This window comes from Melanostigma gelatinosum (assembly GCF_949748355.1).
Source record: "Melanostigma gelatinosum genome assembly, chromosome: 17".
Taxonomy (NCBI): Eukaryota; Metazoa; Chordata; class Actinopteri; order Perciformes; family Zoarcidae; genus Melanostigma; species Melanostigma gelatinosum.
The window spans coordinates 1,866,512-1,878,592 of NC_136650.1; the positions used below are offsets into that span (position 1 = coordinate 1,866,512).

Here is a 12,081-nt window from a genome sequence, read left to right on the forward strand (position 1 = left end):
CAAACGGATTTTTCTCGTTGAGGCTAGCCAAAGCCTCCCAAGGCAAGACAGCGTTCACCCACAAAGGTAAAGCGTACGTCTGGGAACGGCTACCGCAAGGCTACAAAAACTCTCCGAATGTTTTCCAGTCGGCCGTAATGGATATACTTGACGGCCTAGAGACAACAATCTACATCGATGATGTATTCATTGCGGATGACACCGAAGAAGAACATCTGCAAAAATTGAGAAAAGTCGTAGAACGACTAACAGCAGCAGGCTTGAAATTGAATCTGAAAAAATGCCAATTTGGACGATTCCAAGTGAACTACCTGGGATTCCAGGTCTCCAACGACCTGGGACTCTCAGACGGATTCCGGGAAAAAGTGGAGCAGATCGACCCGCCAACCTCGCTGAACGAACTACAGAGAGTACTGGGACTCTGCAACTATGTTAGGGACCATGTCCCTAGCTACCAGAAGCATGCAAAACCACTGTATGTAAAACTACGCAAAGAAAAACCAGAAGATGCCCACAAGAAGTGGGAATGGACCGCAACGGATCAAAACAATTTGGAAAACCTCCAGACAGCCATTAAAGACGCTTTGCGGCTGGAGCCACGAAGCCTTACAACCAAGCTGGTGGCAGAGGTCAGTTGCAACGACGACGACGCAGTGGTAAAAGTGTGCAATGAGGGCGGGGGAATAGTCACTTTGTGGAGCTACACCCTGTCCTCCGTGGAAAAGAAATATCCAGCGGAAGAGAAGGAGTTGGCAGTTCTGGCAAGGTATTGGAGCACCCTGAAAGACCTTGCTCAAGGGCAGGGCATCAGGGTCCTCACGCAAAGCCAGGTCCATCGATTCCTAAGAAAAGCCACGGTAGAGAGCACGAAGGCGACGAACGCGAGATGGGGACGTTGGGAAGACATCCTGCTGGACCCAGACCTCGAAATCGGCCCTGCACAACCCGTGAGTAAGAAAAAGACGACACAGGACGAGAAGCCAGCCGAACCGATAGAGTGGACTCTATACACCGACGGCTCGCGAAAAGGACAAGACGACAAAGCCTACTGGGGCTTCATTCTCAAACACAATGAGAAGGAGCGCTTCAGACAACGAGGCCAAATCCCCGGCAGTGCCCAGACCGGGGAGGTGACAGCAATATTGGAAGGTTTGCTCGAGTTGGAGCGAAGAAAGGTGAAAAGAGCTAGAGTCATAACTGATAGTTATTACTGTGCTCAGGCCCTTAACGAAGACCTGTCCATATGGGAAGAAAATGGTTTTGAGAGTGCTAAAAACAAGAAAGTAGCTCACGAAAACCTATGGAGAAAAATAGCCGAATTGCGGCTAACAATGAAGCTCGAAGTGGTGCACCAGAGGGCCCACACGCGAGCAGGAACTCATTGGCAAGGAAACGAAGAAGTGGATCGTTTCGTCCAGATGAGACAAATTGTCTTTGTTGGGATCGAGAAGTGGGAAGATTTGCCCAAAGGACGGGTAGTCCCAGAAGAGAACGTCAAGGAGGTGGTGCAAGCAGTGCATGGAGCACTTGGACATGCAGGCACCGTTCCAACGCGAAGGGAACTGGAAAAGCAGCGACTCTGGATTCCTGAAAAAGAGGTCCGCAGAATCCTTCAAGACTGTGAGTTGTGTGGTCGATACAACGCAGGAAGGAGAGGACAAAGAGTGGGAGGACTCACCATTAAAAGTACCGTACCCTGGGGTTCTATCTGCATGGATGTGGCAGGACCCTTAGGGGTACCGGGTAAATGTGGAGAAAAGTACCTGTTGGTGCTTGTGGACTCCATGTCAGGGTATGTAACCACAAAAGCCGTAAGAAAAGCTAATGGCAACAGTGTTGTTAGCATGCTGGACCAAGTCTGTGGCTACTTAGGGTTGCCTAAAGAGCTCAGGACTGACAACGGAACGCATTTTCGCAACGCTAAAGTGGACCAGTGGTGCCAACAGCATGGGGTAATGAGGATCTACTCTCCCCCATACACCCCCCAGGCTAACGGGGTGGTGGAAAGGACCATTGGCTTGGTGAAAAGTTGGATTGGGAAAAATGCCAACTCGAGAGAATGGAGCACTACGACCCTGGAAATCGCCAAAACCCTGAACGACCGCTACCGAAGTGACAGGCCCTCTCCAGCGGAGGAGCTGATGCGCCGCCCCTTCACATCACAGGAAGTGGGGCGGGGCTCCGAAGATAAAGAGCCCAAGCTTGAGCAAAAAGTGCCACTTCGAGTAGGACAGCGCGTCTGGATCAAGGCTCAGGTCGGTGCTTCTAACTCTGCAGTCAAAGCCAAGTACGATAAATCAGACATAATTGTCAAGATATTGGACAGTAATACTGTTCAACTCAAGAAGAAAGGAATCCAAGGAGTAGGGCAGCTGAAGCCAGTTCCGTACTAGGAGAAAACCAGGAACTCAAAAATGGCCACCCACATACAAGCTTTACCACCCTTTGTCAGAGTGGCCAATGTCAAAGGGGTGGTTAACATGAGAAGGAGTACTACGGGGCTCTGGGCAGGAAGAGCCATGAAGAAGTTGGAGTATGCAAAAAAGGGCTTTCTCTCAGAAGAGAATGAAGTCTTAACATGGAAGGAAATCAAGAATGATTGTGTGGTCTGCCTGCTGCCGACCACCCTTAACCTCACATGGCAGGGACCCGGAAACAAGAAACCACACCGGGTCTCTGGACGAAGAAAGGAATTTGACCGTATGACCCACAAACCAGTGAAGGTTTTGGATGCATATGTGTGCGGTTTTTGTCGTATAGCGCTTTTACCACGGTTGCACTTCGTCATCCAGTGGGATCTGCAGGGGACAAAGCCGAACCTTAAGGACTGTGTCTGCCAATGGGATGGACACAGGCTGCTCCTCTGTGCGTCTTGCTCCGTACTCCAGCTGAATGGCCTGCTGGTGCAAGCTGGAGCAGCCGACGGATGGCAGGTGAGAAAGTTTCTTCAGCCGATACAAACCCTGGCACCCGCCTCGTGGGAAGGTGAGGGTGCTGCCGCTCCTGTTGATCTATCACAAGCAGCGACTGGGGGACCTTCGGCACCATCTATGGGCCTACTCGACGGCGACCCACAAGAAGCAAGTGGAAACCGTAGTGAAGTCCCCATGAGATCCTGGTGGGAGTCAGTGCAAAGGAACTGGCCATACAGCCCAGGCCAGACCGAAGTTATCAACCCGCCCCTGTCTTCCGTACAGATCCCAGCGGCCTTCAGGGTCTTTCGCAGCCCTGATGACCCAGGGTACACAGCCACCGCAGCAAACCTACCCGATTGCCGCTTGGAGATGGCAACACGAGAGGGGTGGCTGGGGCCCTGGGAATTAACAACCTGGCGCGAGTTAATTGAGGAGGTGTTTTGTGATCCTGATGTGCCAATACGTGAGCTTGCCCCGGTACCAACAGAAGCTGGTGCTCGCGGCACGAATCTCCAGTATTCCACCACAGATCTGGACGCCTTCCACCACACCGGTGCCAGGACCAAGGAAAAGAGTAAGATTTTCACGGTCACCCCAGAGGGATGGCGCAGAAACGGTGCTATGCAAATACCGGGCTCCTGGGCGTCCAGAGCGCCAACGCCTACATGGGAGACCCGCACAATGCGCGTCATGGTGACGCTGAAAACCGTGATGGTTCCATTCGACGGTGTGTACTCCGTCGGGGTGGAGCTGACCAGAGCGGATGAGGCGGAGCCTCCTCCAAACCCACGCGCAGACGCAAAAGGTTTGACCGCTTGGGCACGGCAGTCATTTCGCAAACTGCAGCGGGGTGGAAAGCCTCGCAGTAACAGCTCTTAGAAAAAGTATAGCTGCTAGAAAAAAAACGGAACTTGTTTGTCGACATGTCGCTGCCAAACCCACCAAACAAAGATTGCAGGGACCTATCAATAGTCTCTCAGTCCCTCCTCGCACAAAGAAGGCCATATCTGCAATTGCCGAACGAAAATGTCTTTTTGGACAGACCCCAACGCGATTTTGCCTACCGAAAAGGCCTCTGTGGATCCGGCGCCTATTTCTGCAGCAATGGCGAATATAGGCGCTCGATTGACCTGTCAATACCCGGGAAGGCGGAATTACTGACTGCTTTTCGCACAGGATGGCAACTCCAATATGACAGAGTCAATCGGACCCATCCGTGGCTGCTGCAGCCAGTCCTCCCTTGTCCTGACCAATCCCCCTGGATCCTGAATACCGTTTTCATCTCAGTTATGGGTCTGCGGTTGAAGTTGCGCTGGGGTCCTAACTATGCTGATTATTTGCAAAACGACTATGTTGATCTTTCGCTGGGTGAAAATGTGATCTGGACCACCAGCCCGGTCATGCGGCGTCTCATAGCGCTCCACGTGAAAAACAGCGCGCGCTGTGTAATTGAGAACCAAGACATAGAGTTGCGTATGGTTCATTACCGCCTGCCAGGCCTTGGCCCACCGAACCCGGACCCATGCCTGACCATGAGGGAATTGCCTCCTTCCAGATTACGGACTACGGGGTTTGGCCGGCTTAACCTTCACGAACCCTTGGCAGCATGGGCTAAAGTAACGGAGCTCCAGACGGACGACGGTCAGCCGTTATACGCATCTCTTGCCAAAGTCCGGATCCTTATCGACCCAGTGGACAGACAGATCTACGCATGGCTGCGGCAAAATAATGCTGTGAACGAGGGTTGCTTTGCACCCCCCCCCTGCTCCCCCTCCTTAATCGTCACCTACTACCAGTGGGTGTGGCGGGGGCTGGACTTAGCCATTGGCAGATACCCATCGGTGCTATATCACCAGCTCCTGAAGGGCAGGATTAGTCAGTGCGATCCTGACTCTCCCCCGCGCCTCAGCTCCGGATGCCTAGCTCCTCTTCCAGAGGTGCTACCGACCAGAGCACTGCAGTATCCGAAACCATGGATCTCCCACTACTTCATGGGAGAGTTCATGAATTTAGGCGATCCTCAACCTTTACCCCCGTCTCCTTAAGACGCCCCGGCAAGCGACTGGACCAATCAAGTGAACGACCTCGGAATGGAAAACGACTATGGCTTTGCTTAATGGCTAAAGTAGTAGCAGTATTAACAGGTCTATGCCTTGTCCTGGCTATACTGTACTACTATGGTAGTATCCCATGGGCCCTCACTCATGTGAGGGTGTCCTACACTACCACAAAGAAGTTCGACCAGACATGCTGGACGGTCGACTCTGGAACAATCGTTCTCTCTCAACTCGCTGGACAGAAGCGCGCCTCGCCCTGGTTGGACCTTGAGGTTGGCTCTAATGCAACCCGTCAAGTCCAAGAAGGGGGTGGGACGGCTCCGAACCTGACAGCTACTATCATCGCGTGGATGACTATCTGGGAACAGAAAATCAACGATTCAAAAATCAACGACACGGGTGAAGGGACGGCTCCGAACCTGACAGCTACTATCATCGCGTGGATGACTATCTGGGAACAGAAAATCAACGATTCAAAAATCAACGACACGGGTGAAGAAACAGACTGGGCAGGCGAATTCCAGAAGGTAATAGAGAATTCGACATGGAGGATAGATGAAGTATCTACGCTAGGAGCGGAGATGAAGATTACGGTAATAATGAAGAAAGCACAAGAAGAAAAACGGGCACAGTGTAATTGGATCTACCCCGAAAACGGTGTCCCAGGCTGGTACTGTTCATGGGCATGTGTCTCATGGTCAGAGCAAGGGAACGAGGGATACTGGAAACCCGAGGTAACCTATGCAGCGAGCCACCGCAATGATACGTGTTTGATGATTTTACCGGCAGAAGGAATGTTCTGGGGACACTACAATCTCACCTGTGAGGCCACACAACCGCGACGTAAACCACGGCGGATTAAAGTTAAAGTGAGCCCAGTGAGGCCACTGGGTAACTCCACAATAGCCAACACCACCAACTGCCAGAAGGACAACATCACCAGCCGAGCTGTGACTGTCACGCCGGTGGAACAAGAGGAAGAGGAGGCAGTACAACCTACGGCTCAAGAGGAAAAAGAAGAGCAGCCGCAGCAGCCGCTATTCAAGTCAAGTGACAGTCTTCGGAGAAATAGGAGCAGGAGATGGATGAAGCATTGTAAAACCGAAAAGCTCCCTCTCCTGAATAAATGCTTCTGGAATGTGTTCTTTTGGTGCGAAGGTCAGAATTACTTCGTAATAACTCCGGTAAACAAACCACAGTATCAGGCTCATAAGTTCATCTATCTACCCGAACCTAATGCCCGGCACGAGGCCTGGCTCAACAACACCCTGCCGTGGATATGGATAACCGAGCTAAAGCATTTCAAAGGAGCCTTCACGGAGGGATACTCCAGAGCCAGCTACGGCCTTTTGGGACCAAGGACGACCGACATGTATGTACAAAAGCTGCCGAAACCCGAGGATTTGATGACAGCCCCAAGAGGGGATTTCCAAAAAATTGACACTTGTGTGACCAACAAAATGTTCATCGCTCTGAACGGAACAGAGTATCTAGCCGACGGCGCCTCCCCGAGATGCACACTCTGGCAAGAGTGGTATCGGGCTTGGGGAACGTGGCTATATGACTGCACAGGCCTGAAGACGAACAAGACGATCAAAGGAACCCTGCAGGCATGGAAAGAGGCCCACACTCGGGACGACAGCTCAACCTGGTGGGGCCTACAGAAGGATGAAGTGTTAGAATGGGTGGTGCCATGTCTAACTCAAACCGACAACTACTGGGTGAAGTATCAGTACCTGGCCACAGTGTACTCGAAAGAAAGAGACATCTGGCCTGGGGTTTGGAGCCGACCAGAACCATATGTGGGCCCGCGGCCCTGGAAGATGGAATGCAATCGAGGAAACACGACCTGCAACATCAGCCTGGCCGGGGGACATTGTGAGTCTGTGCCAGGATGGGAAGACCATTGCCAGACCCACTATGGAGCAGAATATGAAACCCACGTGCAAGAAGTAACCTGGGTGAAGGATAAAGACAAGAAATGGAGACGGTCAGGGCCTCTGACTAGCAGCTGTACCAACTTAATCCTGGGCCATCGCATGAAAGACCGAGTGAACGTGAACGGCCAAATCATTCCCCCAGTAACCGACCCTACAGTCTTTCTAGCTGAGGGCCACGCCTTCAGGAAAAGCCTCTGCGAGGGTAAAGAAGACAAAGGATTTGAATGGGTAGGAGCTAACCGCCTCTACGGGAACGGAACATGCTACGAGCCAGAAGAACACTGGCTGAGTTGCGGGAGCGGCCGACGAGAACACGAGTGCAGTTGGATCGAACTAACGGGCGCCTCCATAGTCGGGACCGCAACCATCGTAGTGGAAGAAGTGGCAGGGAAGATTGGAGAAGGATTCTCGGTCATAAAGGGATGGATGGGGAGTTTGTTCTCCTGGCTTTGGCCTTATTTGTTGATGATAATTGGAATTGTCATCTTGGGCCTGATAATCTGTGCCGCCATTAAGGGCGGGGTAGCAGCCACTGTTGCCTCGTGCTTTAAGGGGAAGTTGAAGGAAAAAGGAGAAGTGAAGAAGGGACTCCTCCCACGAAGGAAGGAGGAGTCCACCCACCTATAAAGGGTGAACAACAGGAGCGCCATAGCCATTGCAGACCCGGAACCTCAACCAAGAGCCTCATACTGAAATAAGAGCGAATAAACCTAAAAAGCCAAGATGACCAACATGACCAACGCCACAACCATTGCACCTCCCGGCATGAACACCACTTCTCACCCAGGCATGACCACCTTCGGAGTGAGTATGACCAACACCACAACTATTGTGACTCCAGGCATGACCACCTTCGGAATGAGTATAACTGAAGCGTTACAGAACTCCTCCGACACAGCACGCAGATGCAGGCCATTTATTCGCTTAACCGACCTGGACTTTTGGGTCCTTGAGATCATATGGTTCTTCTACTGTTGCATGGGCGAATGGTCCATGAATCAGCCGCTAAGAATACTGGCCCTGGTTGTAGGGTGTCTGAAAACAGCGATTGAAAACATCTATCGAGGATCACTGTGGCTTACCCTGACATGGTTCGCTACATACCTCCTGGGGAGAATCCACATCGACTCTACTCGCTGCGGTCTAGTAAAAGGTGGAATGGTGATCATCTGGCTGGTAATCGACGTCGCTGCAGTTTTCTACAACCCCCTGAAAATGGTCTCGGCAATCGTCGAGGCCTTTCTGGCGGTTACAGCCCTGACGTATCTCGTGGTCATGACCATGGCTATGAAAGAAAGAGGAAGAGGGCGTTGGCTCCACAAGATCGGCGCCATTGCTCTTTGGGGCATAGGTTGGGGCATAACTGTCGCCATCTACTGGTTGGGTTCTGGATCATCAATCGGGATAGCAGCCTGGCTCATGCTGTATGAGCCTTTGTTTCCAAGAAGGGTTAGGCCTACAAGCCCCGGCCTAACACCTCCTCCAATGGTGTTGGCATCTCCATGGCTGCATTCTCTGGCTCAACGGCGCTCTGCAAAGCGCTCCAATAATGAGAGGGGGCCTTAAAAAAAAAAAGAATGAAAATAAGACCACCCCCTGCTTGCTAAAGCTTGGCTTGTAAAAATGCGCTGAAAAATGTAATAATTAATGAAGTCTTTGTGTTCAACAACATTCAGGAGGAGGTCTGCTGTGTCCGCTGTGGGATTCCTCCGGAGCTAATGTTGCACCTGTGGGAGGTAAACCAAGCCCTATGGTGCACCCAATGCTACCTGGGGCAATTCCCGGTAGGAGCAGCCAGCGGCCTCTTCTGCAAAGGAAGTACCCCTTATATGCCTGCGATGAATGTAGTCGACTGTATGGAATTAGAGGCTAAAGCAAAACCAGTGTGGACTTCCGCTGGGAGAACCCCACCAGAGGTCCTGCTCTATGCTGATGGTGTATACTGCCCAGTGTACACAAAAATATGGGCATATCCTGATGGCATCCGGGTGTCCAGCACCCACCTCACCGATGGCCGCTTCGTCGTCATTGGACCACGCCTGCCCGCCCTGCAGTATCCACTACCAACTCCAGAAGAAGACGACGACACGGCAAGCATCCCGGGTGTGGAACACCGAGACGTGGGTAGCCAGACGATGCTCGCAGGAGTAGTACCAAATCTAATGGGGATGTGGGGATACGACGAGGACTGCGGAGAGCTGGTGGAGGTAATCCCTGAAGGATTGATAGTTCCAGGCGAGGATGAGGACAAAGCATCAACCAGCCCCGTCCCTACTCCGGCCTCCCTCTCCCCTGACAGCATTCTGAACCAGAATGTGTTGGCCCTGGTGCTGAGCCTGGACGAGCAGATGAAGGATGCCATAGATGACGAGGAAGATGACAACGCCCTCCTGGATTTCCAGCCACCAGGTATGGAAGGCCTGGTGGTGCTCGACAGCTGGCAACACGAATCCGAGCCGGAAGACGACGTTCTCATCATCACCGCCGAGGACGACGATGAGTTCCTAGAGGATTACTTGGGGCACAATGCGGCAGCTTGAGACCTCAAGAAGGGGGTGTCAAGAAGAGTTGACCTCTCAGCGCTGCCTCGGTAACATGTCGACACATTCAAGGGAGAGAGAGTCAGGCTATGAGCACAAAGCATATATTCAAAGTTGAAGTATAATCAAACAGATAACATGAATGAATAATATAACGAAATGTTCTAATCAATTGTGTAACAAATGTTTAACTGCATAGAAGTGATTTAAACAAATGTAATGAATGTTTCTGTGTGTTCTGTGTGAGGTTGGAGCTGAAATGAAATGTATTGGGCAAGAATGACATTGCTGTAATCAAGACCAGATGTTGGGTGTAGTCAAAAGAAAGTTCTGGAAACTGATGCAATAGTTGAGTCATACCGGCAATGTTCGGCTTAACGCCCTTTCCAGAGGGAGGGGGGATGAGTAATGGACCAAACAGGTGGGGGCTGATCACAGCCCATATGAGGAATATAAGGACATGCTTGCAAAGAGCAAAGCTGGGATTTCATCGCGGATGCCGTACCAAGCGCATCGGAAGAAGATACTAAAGCCTGCAGCTGATGTATTGAGGACTTCGTCTCTGTTCACGGAAAAGAGACCTCTGTTCGTGGACATTGAGATTGAAAGACGAAGGTTCTAACTCTCCCCACCGCTCGCCTCTTAAACATCTGGACAACTGAGAAAGCCGCCGCTGCCTGAGAAAGACTTTGTACTGAGTTTTGAGAACAGCTGAACGGGCTCCGTTGCGGAGCGGGAGGATCGAGGGTCAGGCCTGACCCTTCGCTCCTAACAACTCCAAAAGAACTCTTTTCATCGCACCATTGGACATCCAGCTCCAACCGAGCCGTCTCGGCGACTAAAACTAATGAGTATAATCGAGGAAGATAATTAAATTGACTAATCATGTGTAGTGACATTTTATGTGAGCTGTAGCTGTAACCCTTGCAAAACTAACTAATATAACCTGCAATAAATATCTAATCTGCCTTTAAAGTGAAATTCTCAAGTGCATTAATTTGCTGAGGTAGTAAAGAGTTCCTCGTGACAGTAAAAAGTTAAAGCTATTGTATGTCTAACAACTGAGTTCTGAAAGGTTATCCTAGAGACCGAATCCACTTAACAACCCCTTACGGTTTTAGCAAGAATTAATCCTAGCCGTTAAAACCTAACCTGGCATTTACCAAGAGCACGGATCCATAAGAGGGAAGCTGCCATAACCGACGCGACTGGTGTGAGCGCCCGGGGCCAGGACTGGTCTCTCGGCCGAGTGCGCTCTGACCGGAGGAAGCAGGGTAGACGTCGGGAGTAACGGCAGTTAGCGGAGCCAGGCGAGTTCCCTCGCCAGAACACCAGCTCGACAATCTTTTAATAGAGAGCTGAGTCAGTAATTAGCCCCGTATCGGGCCAGAAGTACCCAGGATCTAACAGTATGAGTGAGGTTAGATCACTGCACCATGTAACAGTGAGAATGAGTGATACGGTTAGATCATTGCACCATGCAACAGTGAGTATGAGTGATGAGGTTAGATCACTGCACCATGTATCAGTGATGAGGTTTGATCATTGCACCATATAACAGTGAGTATGAGGTTAGATCACTGCACCATGTAACAGTGAGAATGAGTGGTATGGTTAGATCATTGCACCATGTAACAGTGAATATGAGTGATGAGGTTAGATCACTGCACCATGTATCAGTGATGAGGTTAGATCATTGCACCATGTAACAGTGAGTATGAGTGATGCGCTTCGATCATTGCACCATATAACAGTGAGTATGAGGTTAGATCACTGCACCATGTAACAGTGAGAATGAGTCTGATGAGGTTAGATCACTGCACCATGTAACAGTGAGTATGAGTCTGATGAGGTTAGATCATTACACCATGTAACTGAGTATGAGTGATGAGGTTAGATCACTGCACCATGTAACAGTGAGTATGAGTGATGAGGTTAGATCATTGCACCATGTAACAGTGAGTATGAGTGATGAGGTTAGATCATTGCACCATGTAACTGAGTATGAGTGATGAGGTTAGATCACTGCACGATGTAACTGAGTATGAGTGATGAGGTTAGATCATTGCACCATGTAACAGTGAGAATGAGTCTGATGAGGTTAGATCATTGCACCATGTAACAGTGAGTATGAGTCTGATGAGGTTAGATCACTGCACCATGTAACTGAGTATGAGTGATGAGGTTAGATCATTGCACCATGTAACAGTGAGTATGAGTTTGTGATGAGGTTAGATCACTGCACCATGTAACAGTGAGTATGAGTCTGATGAGGTTAGATCACTGCACCATGTAACAGTGAGTATGAGTGATGAGGTTAGATCACTGCACCATGTAACTATGAGTGTGATGAGGTTAGATTACTGCACCATGTAACAGTGAGTATGAGTGATGAGGTCAGATCACTGCACCATGTAACTATGAGTGTGATGAGGTTAGATCACTGCACCATGTAACAGTGAGTATGAGTGATGAGGTCAGATCATTGCACCATGTAACAGGGAGTATGAGTGATGAGGTTAGATCATTGCACCATGTAACAGTGAGTATACGTGATGAGGTTAGATCACTGCACCATGTGAGTGTGAGTGATGAGGTTAGATCACTGCACCATGTAACAGTGAGTATA

The 12,081-nt window shown here is 50.4% G+C and overlaps 1 protein-coding gene across 2 annotated transcripts in view; it reads left to right on the forward strand.

The window, feature by feature from the left end:
* ilf2 (interleukin enhancer binding factor 2) overlaps positions 1-12,081 on the forward strand; it is a 124,063-nt gene that overhangs the window by 22,137 nt on the left and 89,845 nt on the right. Inside the window, exon 6 of one of the 2 annotated variants that reach the window (XM_079288498.1) lies at positions 8,589-10,415. The exons of the other annotated variant lie outside the window; for it this stretch is intronic. Within the exon in view, the coding sequence (XP_079144624.1) occupies positions 8,589-9,452 (864 nt within the window). The 3' untranslated portion in view covers positions 9,453-10,415. Of the gene's footprint in view, positions 1-8,588; positions 10,416-12,081 lie in introns of those variants that run through there. 2 annotated transcript variants of the gene reach the window in all.